This window comes from Biomphalaria glabrata, chromosome 11, assembly GCF_947242115.1.
Source record: "Biomphalaria glabrata chromosome 11, xgBioGlab47.1, whole genome shotgun sequence".
NCBI lineage: Eukaryota > Metazoa > Mollusca > Gastropoda > Planorbidae > Biomphalaria > Biomphalaria glabrata.
In genome coordinates, this window is record NC_074721.1 from 8,505,375 (window position 1) to 8,529,667 (window position 24,293).

General features: G+C 37.5%; 2 protein-coding genes across 3 annotated transcripts in view; one reads left to right on the plus strand and one right to left on the minus strand.

The window, feature by feature from the left end:
* LOC106054754 (uncharacterized) overlaps window positions 1-24,293 on the minus strand; it is a 154,057-nt gene that overhangs the window by 125,459 nt on the left and 4,305 nt on the right. For both annotated transcript variants that reach the window (XM_056003656.1, XM_056003658.1), the window contains exon 2: window positions 8,072-8,239. In XM_056003656.1, the coding sequence (XP_055859631.1) occupies window positions 8,072-8,153 (82 nt within the window). In that variant the 5' untranslated portion in view covers window positions 8,154-8,239. The remainder of the gene's footprint in view (window positions 1-8,071; window positions 8,240-24,293) is intronic.
* On the plus strand, window positions 19,391-22,492 carry LOC129921724 (uncharacterized). The gene has a single exon (XM_056004303.1). It carries the CDS (start codon window positions 19,391-19,393, stop codon window positions 22,490-22,492), a length of 3,102 nt encoding a protein of 1,033 aa, XP_055860278.1.

Sequence of the window (24,293 nt, forward strand, 5' to 3'; positions counted from 1 at the left end):
TTTAATAAATTGCAATTTACATATAAAAGGCCTTGCACTATATTGAAATCTAAGTAGGACATAATCATCATCTTTTTTTAAAGTAAAGTATGTATTTATAAGATAATTCAGTTCAAGCATGAGTTCAAATAATGGCTTAGATTGAGTATATAAGTGAAATTATGTTTTATTTACAACATAGCAATATTCCTCTACAAAATTAGCTTTAAATAAAATAGCACATATGGATTCTTACAATAAAAATAAATTAAAAATTAATAAATTTAATTAAAGACTTACCGTAAAATGTATTTAGATCTATATGAAGCAATATGGTTATTGAAACTGGGAACAAACAACTCTCTTGAAAATGATGAGAACATATTGTGGCAGTATCTGGGTAAAAACTTGATTCAGCACATTGACTGGCAGCAATTAGAGCACTATGGCATACATTCATACATCCTTTGTGAACTTCTTTGTTTGTTTGTTTTTTGAGAAAATCTTGACTATAATGATTAGATCTAGTCATTCTAGTGAGTACTAGTGAATAACAGCATCCAAGCATTTAGGCCTATATAGGGACCACCTTGCATGTGTGAATAATGAAAAAAGAAAATAGATCCTACTATAGAATGTCTAGTCCAATCAAGTACAGTTGTTTAGATCTAGACTAGACAAGACAGTAGATAGGCCTATGCATATGACTAGACTAGTGATAAAAAAAGCCAGCGAATGAGTTTACAAGCTAATGGGCAATTCCTATAGATAGACGCTTATGAGAAATAGTAAATATACTGATGTAAAATATAGATCTAGATATTTAGTTCAGATCTAGATGTGTATTAGATATTTAATCTAGATTCTAGATCTAGTAGCCTAGTCAGTGTGAGTAATGGCTGAGTATTATAGTCAGTACACTATTAGGCCCGTGTCTATAAATAATAATTAATTAATTTTTTTTATATAGAAGAAATATTGAAAAGATGATCTATATAGACCTTGAGTCAGTAGTAATTATTTTAAAGTATTTATCTAAAATCTTAAGTCAAGAATAATCAATGAGTGTACTACGTGAGACAAACACTTCAATTTCAAGCAGGAACTGAGATCAAGCTGATCATCTAGATTAGATATAGCCTACTAGGTCTAGGTCTACATTCTTAGTGGTTCTAGAACTTAGTGATCTATAATAAAATATTTTAATAAGACTAATAAGTTTATATAGATAGTCTAAGATAGATCTATAGACTTTTAAGTTATAAATAATTTTTTATTTAAAAAATTTAATGATCTATAAAGTAGAGGATCTAGAATAATTGGATCTTTTAATTCAATGAATGAGCCTACTGACTGACCAGTGACTACTGTCTCGATCTAGATCCTCTATACTACTATAGCCTACAATAGGGTTGTCAGACACAGACAGACCCGGGCATGCTACCCTGCCTCGTAGTGGAGCCCGGGTGGAACGGTGAAACGGTCGTAAGAGGAAACGATTAGGCTAAAGGGAATTAAGCAAAGCAAGACTCCCTTGGGGGTGTATAAGCCTAATACTAAGAGGGGGTGCGAGAGCATCCTTATTGCACTTTGCGGAGTTGTAAAAAAGCTCCCAAATTCCAGGCCCCGTTCCTCAAGTGGCCATTACATAGATATTGATAGATGGCGTGTACTGCACGGTTAGCCTGGTATAAAAAAGGAAAATGGGAGGGTCACAAGTTTGACCCTTCCCCCCCCCCCCCGCCAGAAAGAACAGTGCCGGTGAGAGGCAGCTCTTCACTTTAAGCTTGTTCACTTTTGCTGGCCTAGAGTTCCAAGAGCCGAATTAAGGCTCAACTCTACCTGAATAAACTTGAATAAAGTTTCAAGAAGACAGACAGAGGTGATAGCAACACGACTCCGGCAATGAAAATGTACAGTTTAACATAACAAAACAACTATAGACATCTATATAAGGCATAGATGTAGATCTAGAGCAGTAGAAGATCTAGCTAGATGAACACGACGTTCAAAATATTTTCTTAGTCATAATTTTGTTAACAGTACTACAGTATCGTAGGCCTACTATATATAAGTAGATCTATAGATCTATATATAGCCAGATTTTTAAAATAATTTAACATGTTCTGATTACCAACTTAAAAAGAGCATTTACATAGATCTATAGATCTAGATATAATATTGTTGCAATTATTATTATAGTTTATATTGTAGATTTAAAATGCATTAAGCATTTGATTTTTTAACATTTTTGTAGTGCGTTACGGTACGGTCGTATTTGTAGATTTAGTCCACATAGGTCACCATGTCTGGGCACTGGCGGATCCAGGGGGGGGGGGGGCGGTAGGGGCGATCGCCCCCCCCACTCGGCCGACCCCCCCCCCGAAGGGGGGGGGCGGACGAACTTTAGTATAGGATTCACACAATTTGTATACGAATTTATTACTTATGTTAAAAATATATACTAATTATTTATATTTCAACCTATTTTTAGATTATTTCGCCCCCCCCCTCAAGTATGTTGGCCGATTTGGTGGGGTCGGGAGGGGGCGATGGTATCAATCCCGCCCCCCCCTTAACTTTCGAGTGGGGGGGGGGTCCAATTTATTGGTAGAAATCACAGCCTGCTAACAAAATCAATTAAATATCTATATCCTTGTAACTTGTTATTGATATTTTCACCGATCTTTATATTATGTCGTTCCCTGTTTGCCGATTGGTGGGGGGAGGGGACGAATACCTCTTCTTCCCTTCCCACCTAAACCCTTTGAGTGGGGGGGGGCGGTCCGTTTTTATTGAGAAATCATAGTTTGTGAACAAAATTAGTTGAATTAATATATAAATTTTATATTATGTCGCTCCCTTTCTGGTATTTTGGCCGATTCGGTTGGGTGAGGGGGGGGGGCGATTGCATGTACTGCCCTCCCCACTCTAGCCCTCTGAGTGCTGGGGGGGGCGGTCCTATTTTTGTGGAGAATCATAGTTTGTGAATAAAATTAGTTGAATATCTATATAATATAAACTACGTATTGATATGTGACCCATTGTAAATATGTCGTACCACACTCTAATCTCAAATTGTATCATTAGAAAATTTAAATGAAAAAGGGTTGTACCAGGTGGGAGGGGCGATACATGCAATCGCATTTCCCCCATCGGACAAATCAATACTTTTTCTTTTTGTATTATAGTTAAGAAATTACAAAATTAAAAAAAATCTGTCACTAATATAATTTATATATACTATAAATTAAATTCTTATATCGAGTCGCCCCATACCTATTCTTTAATGCCAAATGCAATCTTTAGCAGAAATTAGTAAAGGAGCGAGGATTAATCGTTTTCACTCTACCGCCATTCCCATTTCCAGACAGAGTTTTTGTAATTTCACATGAAGTTATCATAAGTATTTTAAGAAAGACTTTGCATTGGAAAAGTTAGAATTCAAACGAAATTTTTCAGTATAAGAGTCATGATTAATATGAGTTCTAAACTCAAATAACGTTTACATAGTCGCCTTTTCCCAACCTTTACTCAATCTGATATTTTTCTAGCTAAATAAATTTGGGACTATAACTCACAATTTATGCTAGAGTTTTCGTGAATACTATTTATCGAATGTTTTTTTTCGGCGGCGATCCTCAAAGCAAAAATCTAAATACGTGGGGTATCCTATCTTTTCAAGGAACAAATCGGTTTTATTTGCAATGTATTATGGGTCTATAAATTCAAATTAGAATATTTTTCAAGTACAACATTATTCGAAAGGTCGTTTTTTAATAGTATGAATAATGAGCTTCAGGTCAGGAGAATGCGTTTCTGCAGTGAAGAATGCAAGAAAACGCTTTTGGCGTCGGGGCTTCGCCCCGAACTCCATTTATGAGTAATGAGTTGTAGATGTCAGGAGAATACGTTTCTGCAGAGAAGAATGCAAGAAAACGCTTTTGGCGTCGGGGCTTCGCCCCGAACTACATTGTGAAGAATGAGCTGTACTTGTCAGGAGAATGCGTTTCTGCAGTGAAAAAAAGCAAGAAAACGCTTTTGGCGTCGGGGCTTCGCCCCGAACTACATTGTGAAGAATGAGCTGTACTTGTCAGGAGAATGCGTTTCTGCAGTGAAAAAAGCAAGAAAACGCTTATGGCGTAGGGGCTTCGCCCCGAACTCCATTGATGAATAATGAGCTGTACTTGTCAGGAGAATGCGTTTCTGCAGTGAAAAAAGCAAGAAAACGCTTATGGCGTCGGCGAACTTCACCAGAGAACCTTATAGCGCTGCCCCAGTTGTTTTGGTTTTCGCCGAAGGTTGAGAAATGCTGCTTTTTTTATTCTCATATATATATATATATATATATATATATATATATATATATATATACATATATATGTGTGTGTGTGTGTGCGCGCGCGCGCGCTGTATGCACGTTTATGCGTAGGGTTAGGGTTTACTGGGCGTTAGGGTTAGGGTTTGGAAAAAAATCGCCCCCCCCACTCCAAAGTTCTGGATCCGCTAGTGTGTCTGGGTCAAAGTTTACATGTTTACGTTTATTTTATAATTACTTTTAATTGAAGTAGGGCCTATAATCTTATAAAATACAGAAATACTGACGTTGCTTCAAAAAAGAAGATGATTACATCCTACGCGTCATACATCTAGTCTAATGATTCCTAAATTCTATTAAACGAAGAAAAATATTGGGGAAAAAATCTAAATTGTTTTTATGGCTTTTAGTACTTTTACAAGAATTAGGATTTTAGTTAAAAATTTAATAACTTACAGAGCCGAAAGTTTTATGCATATTTTTCAATTAGTCATGAATACAAAATTATTGCTTTATTTTTTTGTATGGTTGATTCTTAATTAATATAAAAAAATATAGTAAGACTTGTCTTCGAGTCCGAAGGGGGATGCAGTAGGCCTATTTCCCGTGGCAGTTCAGACCCAACTGGGACCTACGTATTTTGCCACATCCTGGTCAAGCATATATAACCATATTAAAAATATACATGTTCTTGAAATAAAACTCTATGAATAAAAAAATTGTTATAAACAAAAGTTGATATCAAAGTAGTGTTTTAGGCTCAGTGACACGGTACACTATTGTTATTTTATTTTGACTGACTCACTCACATACTTAACTTATAAATATGACCCATTAGATACCCATTTAATAGATCTAAATGGGTCTCTCGAAAATGCATGGACTCTTCCAATGAATCGTTTATTAACTGACATTTAGAGTACGTTAAAAAATAGATACGTTAATGTAATCCAAACTGGCAGCGTCTTAAATCCTAGAAAACAAAAATAATAATAACAAGGTTACAAAGACAGCTAGTTTGTGTGGAAGAAACTCAAAATCGGCCCCCGAAAATGTCCGCAATAAATTAAAAAAAAACTACAAAAAGAAGAGACGTGCTCTTGTCGAAAGTGTTAGCGATACAGCTGTATTGTTAGACTTATGACTTGATATCACAGGATACGGAGATTTATTAATGCTTTATTAGTGTATTGTTAATGTTATCTTATATGATACAGACGTTACTTCAAAAAAGAAGATGATTTCGTCCTACGCGTCATGCATTTAGTCATGCATATTAACCAATGACCTAAACTCCGCCAAGTCACTGGTTTTCCTGGCTAGCTCAGGCAACCCATCCATGCTATAATAGCGCTAGGGAAGAAGGAGCTTTTGTAGGACGTAATCATCTTCTTTTTTGAAGTAACGTCTGTATTATATAAGGTAAGATAATATAAAAGGTTTTATTTCAAAAACCGTATGTGCTATTCTTACTGACTTAGATCCTCCCGCGTCGTTCGGCACATTAGACGGCAAGCTGCTTCCATAAAAATCTTTCACTAGCAATGTCTAAATTTTAAGCCTCTTCCCACCTACTCTGAGGACCTCCATGAAAATGTGGCGCCAAGTTGTAGGCTATAAGTTGTCACTGTTTGGCTTTTCTCGTAATGGCCTCCATTTCATCGCAACTCTTAATTATGCGTTATGTAATTTATCGGAGAACATGTCTCGCAAACCTCATGCGACGCTCTGCGTGACCTCCGTGACGAAGCTGCCGAGCTCTGTCACAACCTTACTAAGGGGTCGACTCCCAGTTCGGCTTAGGATTTTCTTGATTGAGACCCGATCTCTATAACTGAATCCTAAAATCCGTCTTAGCCATCTTTGTTGAGCCACATGCAATAAGACTTTTTCAATTTCGGCAGATTACTATTCACTGCACTTTATTAATGGAGCCCAGCCACTGGTAGAAATTTGTAACCTCTCTTGGCTACGCACTTGGAATTATGTGACTTTAGTTTGCTTTAGATTTTATATCGAAAAGGGAAGTTTTAACGTCAAATTATTTCATTTTTTTTAACCAAAAAATCTTTGTAGTTTTTTTTTAATTCAAAACCCCCTTAGCTTATACGCTCATAGAATTTAGTGACTGTAGCTTGCTTTACAATAAGATAGAAGAGATGTGTTCAACCTAAAAACTCTCTGTATGGGGGTATTTAAACTCAAAACAATCAGGAGGGTTTTTAAACTTAAAAAAAGCCCTCTGGAGGAGGGGGTTTAAACTCAAAACCCTCCTTGGCTTCGTTACGCTCATAGAATTTTGAGTGTGTAATATGCTTTTTTTTTTATATTGAAGAAGTATTTTTTAGCTTCAAACCCCGCTTGGGGTGGGGGTGGGGGGGGGGGGTTAAAATCAAAAGCTCTAATGGCTACGATCATAGAATTTTGAGTGTGTAATTTGCTTTTTTATATCGAAGAGGTGGTTTTTAGCTTTAAGCCCCATGGAGGAGGTTTTTTAAACACAAAACCCATCTTGGCTACACTCATAGAATCTGGTGACTGATGTATGGATAGTCTTATATTGAAGAGCGGGTTTTAACCTAAATTGAAGAGGGGGTTTTAAATCAAAATCTTCCTTAGCTAAGCTCTTGGAATTTGTGGATTGTCGTAGGCATTTTGTTTTTTATTTTGTTTGTTTTTTGTTTTTGTTTTATAGAAGAGGGTGATTTGACTGCAAACCCCCCTATAGATATAAGTATGCGATAGTTGAAAGTTTTATTTAACAAAAACAAATCACCTAAGGTCATATGTCAAGCAATCGTTACTAAAAGTTTGACTCCTATATAATGAATAAAGTTAAGAAGCAGGTTAGTGATGCCCAGTTTGTGAAATGTACACGAATGCTTCGAGTCCACAATAAAAATAAATAGTTTCCCTTGATGATAGGCCTGTCGGTGCGTAGGTTATGGCATTCTAGCACCAATGTTTCTAAGTTCACAATTTTTGACAGCACTTTCTTCGTTGCCTTGCTTGTAAGCTTATGGAGTGGCTTTGTTATTATGCTGGTGAAACGTGTGTTTGAGATTCTTCTGTGTTCCCCTGTTTAGGGGAGTTAGTTATGGGATTATCAAGATTATATTGGACATGTAGTTTGTTATCGGCATTGTGCCTGTGTTGAACGTAGGCCTACTATTGTGTTGCGTTGTGTGATAGCAAGGTGCAGAATTATTGTTTAATTACTATAATCACAATATTAAAATATTTTAGACTCAATGTCATTACTCCATCAGTTGTCATTATTACTTATATTCATGTCATTAAACAGTTACATTGTTAACAGTGAGTCAATTATTTATTGTAAGCACGAAGGCGCCTGTTGAGTGTCAGGGGCCCGGGCAAACGAGCTAAGGCCTACCATTCTTTGTAACCATAGTTCGCGCGAAAACTAAAAAACAAATATCGAATTTGTCGATTTATAATATAGCGGAATTTTGGGGCTTAAGAAAGGCCAGGTAGTTAGCTCTGACACATTCGATCGAGAGACTATATAAATTATATCCTGCTTTGAAATCAGATAACTAGTGAGAGCCGATATTAAAATGTTAATATTTATTCATATGGTCAGAGTCTTTGATTCAACTCTCTCAAAAACTACACATTTAGTTTTAGGCTAAATAAACAATTTAAAGTGTCAATGATTAAATAAAGCTTATATTAAAAACTTGTATTTTAATAAGTTAAATTATCTTTTCATTTAAAACAAATAATATTCATTGAAGTTTTCTAAGTCTCTACCTCGAGCGAGATATCCATTCATCCAACAGGCAAAAAATGACAGCACCAGTAAAGACGACTTTCCTTGGTAGTGTAGCTTCATTCTATCACACTTTCATGTTAGCCATTACCGAAAACTCATTTTGGCTTTAAACACTTGCATTAGGCTTGAAACTCTAGATCTAAATGCTAAGGAAATACAATTTCAAAAATGCCTTTTAAATTTTGCTTTCAGTTGCACCAAAGTCTCTTGGGAAAAATGTGTTCTGTTATAAACAAAATAATAACAATAAAATGCTAATTAGTTGACACTGTTAAAGGGACTACGATGAATTTTTCTTTTTCTTTTTAATGACCTTGCGGAGAATGGATTATTAAAGTAATAATAATTATGACAATCAGACAGATATATTGAGCTGATATAAGCTTTGTAAAAATCTGAGGACTTTTAAAGTTCGCTGACCATAACAGTAAGTTGCTTGTAGAGGTGGGGCGAACCAGGGGCGTAGCTAAGAATTTTCCATCTTTTGGGGTCGGGGAGGGGCTTGACCTCTTTGGGGGCCCCTACTTTTTGCGTAATATTTTGAATGGGGGCCCGTGGGATTTTCAAATTTTCCACCCTCCTCACCCCTCCTAGCTACGCCACCGGGGCGAACGTTGCAATGCTAGCTTACTATACAAAATAGGAAACAATATCCCTTGAAAAACATTTGCCAACTCTTTCAACCGCAGCGAGTATCATAAGCCGTTTTGTTTTTACACTAATAATGCAGTATTTTTTTAAAACCATTAAGAACTATTTAAAAGGGATTTTTTTGTAGGTCTATATATGTTTTTTTACATTTGGTAAAAATATTAGTATTAACCTAAATAAAGCAATAAATAACTATATATATATTTATTATATATATATATATATATATATATATATATTATTATTATATATATATATATATATATATATTTATTATATATATATATATATATATATATATATATATATATATATATATATATATATATATATATATTACATATGAATTACTAATAAATTGTCCATTCTATGGCCTCCACCAGCCGCGAAGCGACTATGGCTAATCTTTAAAGAGTAGGAGGATGCCTGGGCATTAGCTATGGTCGAACAATAACACACAACAGTTCTCAACTCTCCATGTGTACAAAGGAAACGGCAGGTGCCAATATAGTTTGGTATCAGGGGCGTCGTATGCTATACCTGTGTGTAGATCTGCTTGTTGTAATCTGCGGCCAGGGCCGCCGCTACCTATTGTTCAATGTGTGCATTGTTCGCAGGCGGCCGACTTTAGGCGACGACCAAATTTTATTCCAAGTTTACTCTTTTTTTTTATTAGTTAAATTTTTTTAAATTACTTAAAAATATTTTATATAAATTCCAATTATTCCATTATCCTTTGAAAATATAAACAATATTCGTACATAAGAAATAGAAACTATTTTGAAAACTAGATAAAAAAAAATAGAACAGCGTGCTTAGGATCACCCGGGTTGTTTGTAGTATTTGTTTTGAGCCGAATAGCCCACCCGGTAATTAAAAAGTCGATTTTAAAACATTTTCACTGGGAGTGGGGCAAATTTTTCTTATGAGGCGGGGGAGGACGCAACGTCCTGACTAAAAGGGGTGTTATGGAGTGTGCGTGTTTCCTCAGCGGCGGTGAGAAGAGGTTAAGCGATTAGTTATGCAGTGACAATGATGAAATTAAAGTACCTAGTGCAAATGTGAGACGATCTTAAGACTTTTTTTTTTTATTGTGAGCTTTCGTTAAAATCTCAGTTTATTTCATTACTATTAGATCTATATCTCAAGTTAAATCCTGAATAATAACAGTTCTATTGAGTTTTTCTTCACAAAGAAGATTGCTCATGTTATTTAAAGTTTATTTATATAACAAATATAAAACGCCTACATCGGTGTAGTTGTAGGCTACTACCTGTTTGCAGCTACAAGCCAACAACTGACCAACAACATATATATGGGGGGGGGGGCGGCAAAAAAAATGTTCAGACCTGTTGCCGACCTGAGCAGAAACGTTTTAGTGAATTTTCATGATGTAACTTTGGATTCTATACACAGTGTTGGATTAATATAAATGAACAATAAAACCTAAAAATTGTGTTTCTTTTCTTTTTTATTAGATTCTCTAAAAAACAACTCAAAGACCTCACTGTGGAAGTTTACATCGCTCTTCTGAGCTCCAGCTTCGAAAGGGACCTCACAGTGGAAGCCTACATCGCTCTTCTGAGCTCCAGCTTCTAAAGGGACCTCACAGTGGAAGCCTACATCGCTCCTCTGAGCTCCAGCTTCTAAAGGGACCTCACTGTGGAAGCCTACATCGCTCCTCTGAGCTCCAGCTTCTAAAGGGACCTCACAGTGGAAGCCTACATCGCTCTTCTGAGCTCCAGCTTCTAAAGGGACCTCACAGTGGAAGCCTACATCGCTCTACTGAGCTCCAGCTTCTAAAGGGACCTCACAGTGGAAGCCTACATCGCTCTTCTGAGCTCCAGCTTCTAAAGGGACCTCACAATGGAAGCCTACATCGCTCTTCTGAGCTCCAGCTTCTAAAGGGACCTCACAGTGGAAGCCTACATCGCTCTTCTGAGCTCCAGCTTCTAAAGGGACCTCACTGTGGAAGTCTACATCGCTCTTCTGAGTTCCAGCTTCTAAAGGGACCTCACAGTGGAAGCCTACATCGCTCTTCTGAGCTCCAGCTTCTAAAGGGACCTCACAGTGGAAGCCTACATCGCTCTTCTGAGCTCCAGCTTCTAAAGGGACCTCACAGTGGAAGCCTACATCGCTCTTCTGAGCTCCAGCTTCTAAAGGGACCTCACTGTGGAAGTCTACATCGCTCTTCTGAGTTCCAGCTTCTAAAGGGACCTCACAGTGGAAGCCTACATTGCTCTTCTGAGCTCCAGCTTCTAAAGGGACCTCACAGTGGAAGCCTACATCGCTCTACTGAGCTCCAGCTTCTAAAGGGGCTCGAACGAAAATGTTGTTATCTATAATAGGGAGTCGCCACCAGGGAATGTGAGAATCATTGCCTTTCTATGTTTTATTTCAAGTCATTGTATAAGTGACTTGTACTTTGGATTATATACTTTGTATTAGACTCATGAAAATATTCAGCGCTGAGTTGCTTCATTTGTTGGATAAATTTGTAGGCAACTTTGAATCTGTGTATGTCAGATGATTGTGGATGCAATGCACATCTCTCCAAAATACAATGGTGATAATTATTATGAACATCTACGGAACGTTGAAAAAGTTCCACTGTCACTGGCTTTTGTATTTCGAGCTTTATTTTCGGATTATGCTTTAATTAAAAAAAAAAAGTTATCACATCCACGTCCAGACCATAATATGTCACATTGTTGAGCAGTCAAAGTGATCTAGAAACTGTCTGTAGATCATGCTCAGTTACGTTGTTCATTGTAATATACCAGCAGAAGTTCATCAATTAAAATCGTCTCAAATACAGGAGCAGAACTGAGTAGTCAGAACGAGATCAGTTTGTAGTGTTTTTCACAAAGAACCTAAATGTCAGATTTCTGAAGGGACATATATCCGATAATCCGAAATTGTTCCTACTGCATGGTTCTTAGTTGTACTTGAGGGGTACAACAACGGTGCGAATATGATAGGAAAAAATGGAATGGTCTACAAAAAATACATTTAAATTAAAGTGTCCAGCTCAGTCTTATTGGATTTTTTTTTTCAAGAAAAAAAAAGATGGGGGGGGGGGCATTTTTAAATTCCGCACGCAGGCGGTCACAACCATCGCGGCGACTCTATCTGCGGCTATCTGCCAAAGGTGTCACCGGCTCTTGAGTTTTCCTCAGGGTTGACACTGGAAGCCTTTCCAACGTTTGGATATGGCAGCTAGTTTTGAATTATAATCTATATAAGTGCGCATGCAAAACTCATGTGTGGGCTGTCGGTCATTTTTTTATACAACCTGGTAATTCTCATAGGAGGGTAAACAGCTAAGGATAAGGCGCCCCTGGTGCGCAAAGTGTAGTGGTTTAAACTCCATTTATTCGCTTTTTTCCTTTTCTCCTATCAGGGATAACAGTTTCGCCGGGCCCGTTATATGAGCCTGGTATTGGACTAATTGTCAGAGGCTATTTTAGACGCATACCATTAAAATCATTTTATAGTTAGCGGAGTGCTTATATCCATTACAACTTCTTGCAATACATCTTAGTTGTAATAGCTAGCCTACTAATAATTTGCATTTTGTTTGTTAAAGAATGCATTTTTAGGTGAATGTACACATTTTTAAAACAAGATTTTATAGGCAGTTGTTATGTTACACCACAATAAGTATATTCTTTACGTACATCCTGACTCTTTATTTTAAAAAAAAGTCCATTAGTGAACAGGAACACTGTGCATAATTATCATCACTTTGACCAATGAGAAAGAAGAATTTCTCCTACTGGAGAGGTGTGTATGGGAACTATTTAACCCTAGTCCTGTCTGAAGGTTACCTAATGTACGGCTCAGACCATATAGGTCTTCGTATTGCGAACTTCCGGGTCCGGACCTGCTTCATATTCCTATTCGTGTTGTTTTGACCTGGCTACCGGGTCTCTGTGGAATTCCCGTCCCAGGACTCGGATACCGTTGCATAGAATGTGCTGGCTCCTAGGCTGCCGAGTTGCCCCAAGTGGGGACCAGTTTTGCTATCTGTTGTTCACCTCCCTGCACTCTACCAAAAGGACGTTTCCACCCAAGCGCCACGTTGAGTCCACGGAAGCGGAAATTCTCGTTACCTCTTTACTCACATTGCTTATCAAACAGATGGACCCATCGGGTGTCACGTCTTGTTGGAGTAAAAACACAAACTCTCTTTGTCATCTGGTTATGATACAGCTTGTTATAATCTCTAGCTCTTTTCTCAAAGCGTTAAAGTGTGAAAAATATTATCCTTCTGTTATTTATTTAGTTTCTAAAAATTTGTATATCACTTGCCGTGTGAGCGCCACACGACACAAATGTAAGTTCTATTTCCACGTTCTAAGTGTATTACAATTCCATTGAATAGACCAGAGTTTCTTAAAACTTTTACTTGTGACACCACACGAAAAAAAAACAACTTTTGCGCCTCCCCGCCTCCGGCCGATACTTATAGTGGGCATACAATGAGAACGGTCTTAAGAACTTAAGAAGAAAATATAAAAAAGTACTTTAAAAAAAAACAAAAAAACAAAGTTTAAATTAAGCGTACTTGTATCAATTAGTTTGTAAATAAATTAGTAATAGATCTAGACTAACAATTAAAAAAGTATTTATAAAAATAATAAATATATTTAAAAAAAAAAAGAACAACTGAATCCGAACTTGTCGGCTCAAACCTTCTCAGGCTTTACAAGCCAACAAGGTAACCACTCTGCTAGCGAAAAGTATATGAACATTAAAGATTGTATAGTATATAGTTATCTATTGTTTCTATTTCATGTCTGTGTTCACTAAGCCTTAGACTAATATAAAGGGGACTAATTTAACTTATACCACCACTTCAGTCAAATACAATTTCTTTCCCTTGTTTGATATACCAAACAAAATAATTTATTACCAAAAGTTAATTAATCTCTATATTTAATTCTCTTCTTCCCTCAAGAGTTTTGTCGAGTAGCAAGAAGTAAAGGAAAGATCACTCTGCGGATAGTCCATGAGAAAACAAGAGGGGGGGGGGGAAGAACACGTGTCACAAAAATAGCAGGGACTGTTGCAATATCACTCTTTTTTTTTATTTCTACCTCACGTTAAAAAAAAGGGGTGGGGGAAATCTGTTATAAGTTATAAAATGTTTTAATTTAATAATTTATACAACTAAAATTAGCGCGGGTCCTATAAAAGTGCTGGGCCCACTGAGGTCGCATAGGTTGCAGTGGCCTAAGGTTGGCCCTGCAAAATAGTGGCGTATGCTATGCCGCCGGTCGACTAGTTGGTTAATATTTTTTTTAATTCTTGTGTTGTCGGGTAAAAGAAATAATTGTGCAAAATTTCAGCTTGATCCGAGATTGGAAGTCGGAGAAATAACGTGTACAAACTTTTGGCCAGACAGACAGACAGAGTGAGTTGATATAAGCTTTGTAAAATCTTGAATCCATAAGAATACGGGAGTAAACAAACTCAAACTCTTTTAAGACAGTATTCCGTATAGGCCTATCTAGCAAAACAACAACAACAACAACAAAACAAAAAAAAACTATAAAAAAAAAAAACGAAGTAGATTTAATGTCTTTGAGATCGAAGATAAGGAAAAGTACAGTGGGCCTGTTTCACTGACTGACTGCAGAATAAGAAATGTAATATGGTCGAACCTTAACCTCAAAATGTTAGTTATTAACGACACATTTGTATACATCATATTCTATTTTATTGCAATGAACTCTTAATGTGTGGTGTAGCCCCAAAAACCATAATATCTGGTCGTTTTGTAATTTCTCTATAACTGTTTCCCAAGGTGGGAAACGCGTACCCCCAGGGGTCAGGGAAGAGTACGCGTTGCACACAGTTTACTAAGCTAATTTTTTAAACTACCCATTTATTATGTTCAGTTCATACATTAGAATAGAATATCATATGTTTTAAATCTTGTTTATTATTATTTTAAGCTTTTACAAACTTAAATACGCGCTATTTTACATTGTAAGGCAAATTTCAACAAAGATCAGGAAATGGATGGCGATGTTACAACTTTCCTCTACACGCCCACTTTTAGAATGTATTTGATGTGTCTCTGAAGAATGCGAAAAATAAAATCACTCATTGAATTCTTCATTGTAATAGAGTAATTATTATTTTTTGTATGTAGAAATACAATACAAAAAATATTTGTTATTAAAATATATCCTTTTTTTTTTTTGTTTTTGGAAAGGGAGAGAAGCTAGGGGTACTCAGAGTTACGAGAATTTTAGAAGGGGTACGAATAAGTCTATAAGTTGAAAAAGACATTAACACTTTCCTCAAAGTCGAAATAAACAATAGATTAATCAACATCATCATTAATGGACACTCGCGTCGTGAGAGTGCTATGACGATGCACGCAACATAGGTTCTCTACTCCTCCAAGTCATGAGACATCTACATTAGCGTTTCAATATCCAAGTCAATAATACTTTATTGAAATATTTGTATGTGCTTTCTATTTGGTAATTTAAGAGATCATTTTTGTCAGCTAATAATGACACGTGCTAGTCGTTTTGGCAAATTACATTCCGGCGCAAATTGTTTTAGCCACATTAGATATGTTCATTTATTATGCATTTAAAAAGAGTTATTTACATATCTATGATTTATTTGTGTGTTTCTGTTTAATCATATTTTTTGTAAAGAAGAATTATTATTTCAGTCCATTAGTTAAGTATTTTTTTTTAGCTATGTAGTTATTATTGTAATTTGGTCACAATACAGTGGTTATGTTTGCCATGGATGTGGCAAAATATTTAGGTCACAGCTGGGGCTGCGCGCCACGTGAAATTCTGTACTCCTCATTTATCTTCATTAATCCTTATTATTATTATTATTAGGCTACAATGTTTGTGTACGTTTTAATATGGTAAAAATAAATCATCATCATCATCTCATCTCAGCCAGTGATCTCTTCTGGGGCATAGGCTTCCTCCAGGCATCTCGGTTCTGGGCGAATCTCTCCAACTGTCCCCACGTCTGCTTGGCATCTGCTTCCAAATCACGACGCAATGTATTCCTGGGCCGTCCCCTCTTTCTTTTTCCTTAAGGATTCTATGTTAGGGCTTGTCTTGTTATGGTGAATGCAAGCTTGCGAAGGGTGTGATCTATCCATCTCCAGCGTCTCTGAAGGATATCTACTTCAATGGGCTGCTGCTTTGTTCTTTGCCACAGTTCATCATTCGAGAACTTGTCGGGCCAGCGGATCATAAGAATCTTCCTCAGGCAGGTATTGATGAATATTTGGTGATGGTGGTTCTCCAGGTCTCTGCTCCATAAAGTAGTATTAGCTTTAGCTTAACAATGGTGTTAAAGAGCCTAATCTTGGTGGTGGTACATATTTCCCTAGATCCTCAGTGTCGCGTAGTATAGACAAGTGTCTATTTCGTTCTCCTAACTCTGTTTTTTTTTTTTCCTCTACTGGTAGTACGTGTACGAGGCGAGAATGTCTTGTATTTTTTTGTTTTGAATTGTTTTGCTACGTCACAATGTCCGGTGACATCTATCGGTCATTCTTTGTCATGAGGCAGTTCACCCTCTGAGTTTGGTTGTAGCGGACGGTGTGTTGGCCCGTAAAACGTTATTTGTCTGTACCAGTTTCTCGGACTTATTATTCAGTTGGATTTTTGGGACCCCTGTTTAGGGTGAGTTATTCGTTTGTGATATCTATTATTGTATGTGGTATGAGGTTGACACTCTTTCTATTTTTAGTGTAGAAGTTGAGAATATTGTGTTTATTTCGTTTATAGGGTGCCAGTGTTGGAGTTGTGGGCGTCGCTTGCCGTCTCAGAAATACATATTGCAGTTTTTTTCATTGTCATTGTCGAATTGGCGATTATCTGAGCTCTAACCTTACTATTACCGAGGTTGACAGTGTTGTGACGCCAGTCGGTCAGAGTCTGGTGGACCATAAAGCCAGGGTGACAAGTTAATAGCAGTAGCAAAGGTGCTTAAATTAATTATTGAATATCTTTATATATACCTATTATATATATCTATATATATATCTAATATATACATTGTCTATTTATCATCCTCATTGTACATACACATATATGTTTCATACAATTAAATTCATTTATTTTTGTTGTTATTTAAACTATTCACCTTGTTGTTTACTGTATGTACGACTGTGTGGGAGTGATGTTCTTGTCAGGTTGAACCCCGGGACCTTAATAGTATACAGCTAGTTAAAAACGCAAATAAATCCTAAACCTGACAAATGGGGGCTCAGAGTCCGGCTGTGACTACTAGGTCATAGATTGTCTTATCTAGTCTTGTTATCTTATAAAAAAAAATAAAAAATTATATACTGCCTAATACCCCTTTATTGTATTTATACTTGATGTTATTGGGTACAATTTGCTGAAGAAAAATAATTGTTTGTGTACTTCTCATAATTGTTTTGACATCAAAAGTAGCAGAGGCTTGAAACATTGTTAAATTTATCATTTTGTTTGGATTCACCGCCATATTACCATATGTGTTGATTGTTGATATTGAGGATTGTACCAATGCTAAATTCATCATTTATGATTTTGAACTCATCTTCTTATGACTATAGGTGTTGATATTTCAAAATTGTGATTTATATTCATTTATTTAATTTTTCTTTCATGTAATTTTGTGCTTCACTTATGACCGAGTGACGAGTGTCTTCTCGCTCCCGACAACAGACAAGTGTGTGGGGATTGACCGTTGATACCGGTGTTAGAGGCCATCGTTCCTGTGTTGGTGGTTTGGAAGTCCCTGTAGCAGCTACCTTTCTACGCATCGGCCTGGAGTGAGGCGTTTTCTCTCCGACGTTGGATACTGCTCAGATAGGTTTTCTCTTTCTTTGCCATACGACACACTCATAGGTTGTAGTTTACATCTTATGTCTGTATATTATAGTATATTATAGTAATAATAATAATAGTATTAGTTGATTTAGCTTAAGACAGTAAGGCACTTAGACCATGAAAACCAGGTTAACGGTAACGTCACAATTTATTAGTGATGGCCGTGCTATGGGGTACGAAGGGGAAAGGTTAGAGAAATATGTGAAGGAACGGAAAGCTGAATATGATAGAGATAAGGAAGAGGCGAAGGCAGAGGAAGAGGCTAGGTTTGAGCGGCAGGAGAAGTTGAAGAAAGAGTCGAAGGCAGAAGAAGAGGCTAGAAAGAAAGAGGCGAAGGCAGAAGAAGAGGCTAGGAAGAAAGAGGAAGAAGAGAGATTTGAACGTGATGAGAAGGCCAAACGCGAGGAGCACGAAAGATGGATGGAAAGAGATGCCAAGGAGTCAATCAAGAGGAAAGAGGAGTTGGAACTGGCTAGGCTTAAAGAAAAGTCTGCGCCAGAGGCAGGCGGGGCGGCAGGACAGTCAGGGGATGTGCGATACAAGAATGTCTTAGACAGGCTTGACAAGAGTTTCCAGGGAATGAAAGATGACGACGACCTCCTAGCTTACCTAACACACTTTGAGGCCGTTGCAGCAAGGTGCAAAATAGAGAGAAAAGAGTGGTCCTTGCTGTTGTCATATAAACTGACCACCGCACTCAGAAACTTCATGCTAAGGGACAGTCTGTTCCTTAGCGAGAATTATGAAGAAGTCAAGACTGCACTTCTTCGCCATGCAGATATCAACGCGGAAACCTGCCGCAAAAGATTCCATCTCGTGAGACCAAGTCAAAACGACTTTAGGAGATATGTAACAGAATTGAGAACAGCATTAGACAATTGGTGCAAGATGGCCGAAGTCGGTAAAACGGTGGAGGAGTTAAAAGACCTGTTGATCAAAGATAGGATCTTAGAAAGTGTTTCAAGTGACGTATACAGGCAACTAGTTTTGAGCAAGCACAGAACAGTAGATAATATGCTAGAAGTTATAGAAGGATTTAAGGTAGCTGGTTCTGATGTGTCCATTTGTAAGGAAGAAAGTGTATATGTTGCAGCAGCATGTAGTGAGTCGGGGTCAGATGTGTCTATTTGTAAGGAAGAAAGTGCGCATGTTGCGGCAGCGTGTCGTGAGCCTGTGAGAAATAGAAGTCCAGGGATTGAGAGTAACTTAATTATTTGTTTTAAGTGCAAGAGGGGAGGCCACAAAGCGTCAGAATGCCCTCAACGTTCGCAACTTAACTCTAGTCCTGCTTCTGATGTTAGATACAGGAACGCACCCACAATCTCCACTAACACACAAAGGCCCAGTAGAAATGCATCACAAGGTCGCTACCAAAGACAGTTTGATGGTAACGGTCGAAGAATCCGCGGCAATAGTGCTGGGAGACAAAGTTATGCTACATACGAGAATTCTTACAATAACAGGCACAGTAGAACGGGTGGTACTGGGGCATACCAAAACAGAGATCAAGGCCCAGGAGGTTCTTATAGATGACTGAGTGGTCCTCACAATATTCAAAATTGTGGAAATTGTACTTTAGGGAAAGGAGATGAGTATTTTTCCCCCTGTAAGAGAAAAACTTTTTCATATGTGGATAAGACATTACGTGATAAGTCTGTGGGTAAGCTGAAGTTTGAAAAGGGAAGAGTAAATGGGATAAGTGTGTCTGTTTTGAAAGATTCTGGTTCGAGTGTTATAGGAATTAGTTCATTAGTTGGTGAGAAAGATATGATTCCTGGTACTTATAAATTAAAACTTGTTGATGGGACAGTGAGGGATTATCCATTGGCTTGTGTGAGTATTGAGTCGGATTATATTGTCGGTAAATATGTCGTAGCTTGCTTTAAAGATCCGGTTGCAGATTTAATTCTTGGGAATGTTGACAGTAATGTGAGTCGTGAGTTTAATTGCTCAGCAGTAACTAGGTCAATGACAAATAAGGACATTGAGGGCGGCACTGTAAGTGATTGTGGAGTATTGGAAGAATGTCGAGATGTGTTAGGTACAAGCGAAGAATTTTTATGTGAACAGTTGAGTGATCCGTCTTTAAAAGATCTATGGGAGCGACATGTGGACAGTTGTGTAGATAATAAAAAAAATGGAAGTGTGGAATATAAAGTGTTTGATAGACTATTGTACAGAGTGTTTAGGGGAAAGTTTGGTGAGGAAGAAAGACAGTTAGTTGTACCTTCAGCTAAGAGAGAAATTGTGTTGAAAACCGCTCATGAGAGTATGTTGGCAGGACATTTGTCATTAAGAAAGACTAAAAGTAAAATCTACAAATATTTTTTCTGGCAAGGTTTAGATAGAGACATAAAAGAGTTTGTGAGGTCGTGTGATATTTGTCAGAAAGCTAGGATGCCACGTCGTTGTGACAGAGTGGAGCTTGGCCAAATGAATGTTATTACCACTCCGTTTTATAAAGTTGCAACAGATATTATTGGCCCATTGGAGTTAACTGACAATAAGAATAGGTATATTTTGACAGTAGTAGATGTTGCTACGAGATGGCCAGAAGCGATACCACTGAGAAATATAAACACAGAAACAGTTATCGAAGCACTAACTAGTATTTTTTGTAGAATTGGGCTACCGACTGAAATTTTAAGTGATCAAGGCCCACAGTTTACTTCGGAATTGTACAATCAGGTCTGTAATTTTTTCTCTGTCAAACCAGTGCATTCTACCATTTACCACCCGAGCTCTAATGGGATGGTTGAACGACTTAATTCTTCTTTAAAATCCTTTCTAAGGAAAGTGTGTCAGGATAGCCCTTGTGATTGGGACCGGAAAGTCAACGCAGCACTGTGCGCCTACCGAGAGGTTCCTAACGAAACAACGGGAATGTCACCATTTGAGCTTGTCTACGGAAGACAAATGAGGGGCCCTTTGGCTATCTTAAAGCAAGTGTTCGTAAATAACGAAGAGGAAAATGGGTACAAGAACGTATTCAGTTATTTACTGGATTTGAAGACACGATTATCTGAGGTGACTGCTATTGCTAATTTCAACAGTAAGGCAAACAGAAACAAATACAAGAAACAATATGACAAATACTCATCGAGGCGTGATATAAATGTGGGTGACTGTGTTTTAGTCCTCAAACCACACAGAGACAGTAAGCTGTCCGTGTTTTGGCAGGGCCCGTATAAGGTTCTAAACAAGATTTCCCAATTTAATTATGTTATCCAGAAAGAAAATATGACAAAGATATATCATATAAACAGACTTATGAAATACCATTGTAGGGTAAAGAAGGGAGATAATCTAATTGTTGCAGATGAAAATAGAAATGAACTTTTGTCAGCTAATATGGTTTCAGTTGTAGGGGAGGAAGACGTTGCTGAGCAGGATGAATATAATGATGATATGCTACCTAACATTCCAACGCTAGAAATTACGCAGAAAGAGAAGATTCACGAGGATGTCTTCACACAGGTCAAAATTAACCCCAATTTGAACCATATGCAAAAGATGCAAGTAAATGAAATTTTAACAGAGTATAGAGACATTATATCCAATGTTCCTGGCAGGGCCACTGTCGAAAAGTTTAAAATTAAATTGATTGATAAGAAGCCTATAGCTCTGAAACCATATGCGGTGCCCATTCATATGAAAGAGAAAGTGAAGCGAGAAATCGACAACATGTTAGAATTGGGAATTATAGGGCCGACGGACTCCCCTTATGCAGCGCCAGTTGTTATAATTAAGAAGAAAGATGGCACACTCCGCCCTTGTATAGATTTTAGAAAATTAAATAATATTACTGAAATACCTGCTGAGGTAATTCCTGAACAAGAAGATTTGTTTAACATGTTGTATAAAGCCAAGTACTTTACATTGGTGGACCTAACAAAGGGTTACTGGCAAATTCCGATCAGTGAAACGAGCAAACCTTTTACAGCGTTTAGAGTTCTTGGGGAGCATTATATGTTCCACTACTTACCCTTTGGGTTGAGCGGTGCTCCAAGTCATTTTAATAAGGTTGTTAAGAGTATGCTAAAGGGAGTAGAAAATGTATTGTTCTACTTCGATGACATTTGTATTTTCAGTGAAGACTGGGAATCACACTCGAAGAGTGTCAGAAATGTTTTTTGCGCTCTAAGAGAGAACGGCTTTACACTAAAACCAGATAAACTTGAGGTGGGCTACACTAGTGTTAAATTTCTGGGTCATAATGTGGGACAAGGAGTTATCAAACCTGATCCTAGCAATGTAAAAAAGATCAGGGAATTTAAAACACCCACTACAAAGAAAGAAATACGTAGTTTGATTGGTCTGATAAATTATTACAGCAAATTTATTCCGAGTTACGCGGATTTAGTATTCCCCTTTACAGAGTTACTACGTCGGGGCAAGTCTATAAGAGTGGACTGGAACTATGAGTGTGCGGAGGCATTGAATAGAGTGCAGACTTGTCTGAGTAAGTATCCTATTCTTCGTTTACCTGACCCTTCTCTATCTTTTTTTCTTCAGACCGATGCTTCAGATAAAGGAATTTCTGGTATTCTCTGTCAGTGTATCAAAGGTGTGTTACATCCCATAAAGTACGTAAGCCGTAAGTTGTTGCCTCGGGAGCAGAAGTACTCTATTATTGAACGGGAAGGATTAGCCATAGTATATTCTGTTAAGAAACTGGACAGGTATTTAGCAGGTAAAACATTTCACCTGCTGACTGATCACAAGGCCTTATCGTATCTCAGGAGCACAAACTTTACAAATGCACGTATCACAAGATGGGCATTGATGCTACAAGACTACTCATTTGACGTTGTCCACGTAAAGGGAGAGAACAATCTGCTGGCTGATCTTTGTTCAAGATTGATATAGACTTCCATCCGCCATTCATCTTATGTTTCTATGTGTTATAACATTTGAACTTGTGTTTTCTATTATGCAAATGATACTAATTTCAAGAATATAATGTGTATTTATTTACCATGAATATAATTTGGTATATTATACTAATGTTGTATTTGTAAATATGATGTTGTAATATAACTCGGATCTTGGCCCAAGTTGATATGGGTCACCGTAAAAGTCAAGGCAATCGACTTTTCTTTGTTTTTGGATTTCTATCTTGACGTGTATTGTGTCTCATTGGTTCATTAATTGGTGACTCCCCATCATTTTTTTTTGTCTTCCATTATTGCATTTTGAAATGTGACATAGATGCACTTATGATCTTTTTGTTCTTCCTTGTTCTTTCTACAAAGTTTTGTCTTCGATAGGATTTTTGATGACTGGAATTTCTTTCAAAATTTCCAGTTCGTCGAGGAGGGGGGATGTCGCGTAGTATAGACAAGTGTCTATTTCGTTCTCCTAACTCTGTTTTTTTTTTTTTCCTCTACTGGTAGTACGTGTACGAGGCGAGAATGTCTTGTATTTTTTTGTTTTGAATTGTTTTGCTACGTCACAAAGTCCGGTGACATCTATCGGTCATTCTTTGTCATGAGGCAGTTCACCCTCTGAGTTTGGTTGTAGCGGACGGTGTGTTGGCCCGTAAAACGTTATTTGTCTGTACCTGTTTCTCGGACTTATTATTCAGTTGGATTTTTGGGACCCCTGTTTAGGGTGAGTTATTCGTTTGTGATATCTATTATTGTATGTGGTATGAGGTTGACACTCTTTCTATTTTTAGTGTAGAAGTTGAGAATATTGTGTTTATTTCGTTTATAGGGTGCCAGTGTTGGAGTTGTGGGCGTCGCTTGCCGTCTCAGAAATACATATTGCAGTTTTTTTCATTGTCATTGTCGAATTGGCGATTATCTGAGCTCTAACCTTACTATTACCGAGGTTGACAGTGTTGTGACGCCAGTCGGTCAGAGTCTGGTGGACCATAAAGCCAGGGTGACAAGTTAATAGCAGTAGCAAAGGTGCTTAAATTAATTATTGAATATCTTTATATATACCTATTATATATATCTATATATATATCTAATATATAAATTGTCTATTTATCATCCTCATTGTACATACACATATATGTTTCATACAATTAAATTCATTTATTTTTGTTGTTATTTAAACTATTCACCTTGTTGTTTACTGTATGTACGACTGTGTGGGAGTGATGTTCTTGTCAGGTTGAACCCCGGGACCTTAATAGTATACAGCTAGTTAAAAACGCAAATAAATCCTAAACCTGACACTCAGGTGTTCTTCAGCTGATGGAAGGCTGCTCGAGCTTTACCAATGCGGGTTCTGATATCTGCATCTGTTCCTCCATGGTGGTCTATGATACTGCCGAGATAGGTGAAGCCTTCCACCTCTTCCAGCGCCTCACCTTGGACTATAATGGGTGTGTTGTTGGATGCCTTTATCTTGAACACCTTGCTCTTCTCTCTGTTAAGACCTATTTTAGCTGAATTGTCTGCAATTGTTTGAATTGTCTGCAACAACATTTATCTTTTTCTGCATCTGCTGCTGTTTGTGAGAAAGAAGAGCCAGGTCATCTTCAAAGGCATGGGTCATCTAGCTGTTTCCACAGTGTCCAATGTATGCCGTTCCGCTTCTGGTCTATTGCTGTCTTCAAGACCCAATCTATGGCTAGTAGAAACAAGAAGGGAGAGAGTAAACAGCCTTGTCTCACTCCTGTTTGGACTTTAAATGCCTCTGTCAGTTGTCTGCC

Coding starts and splice junctions, on each gene's coding strand:
- LOC129921724 (XM_056004303.1), top strand. CDS start 19,391: ATGATTCCTGGTACTTATAAATTAAAACTTGTTGATGGGACAGTGAGG.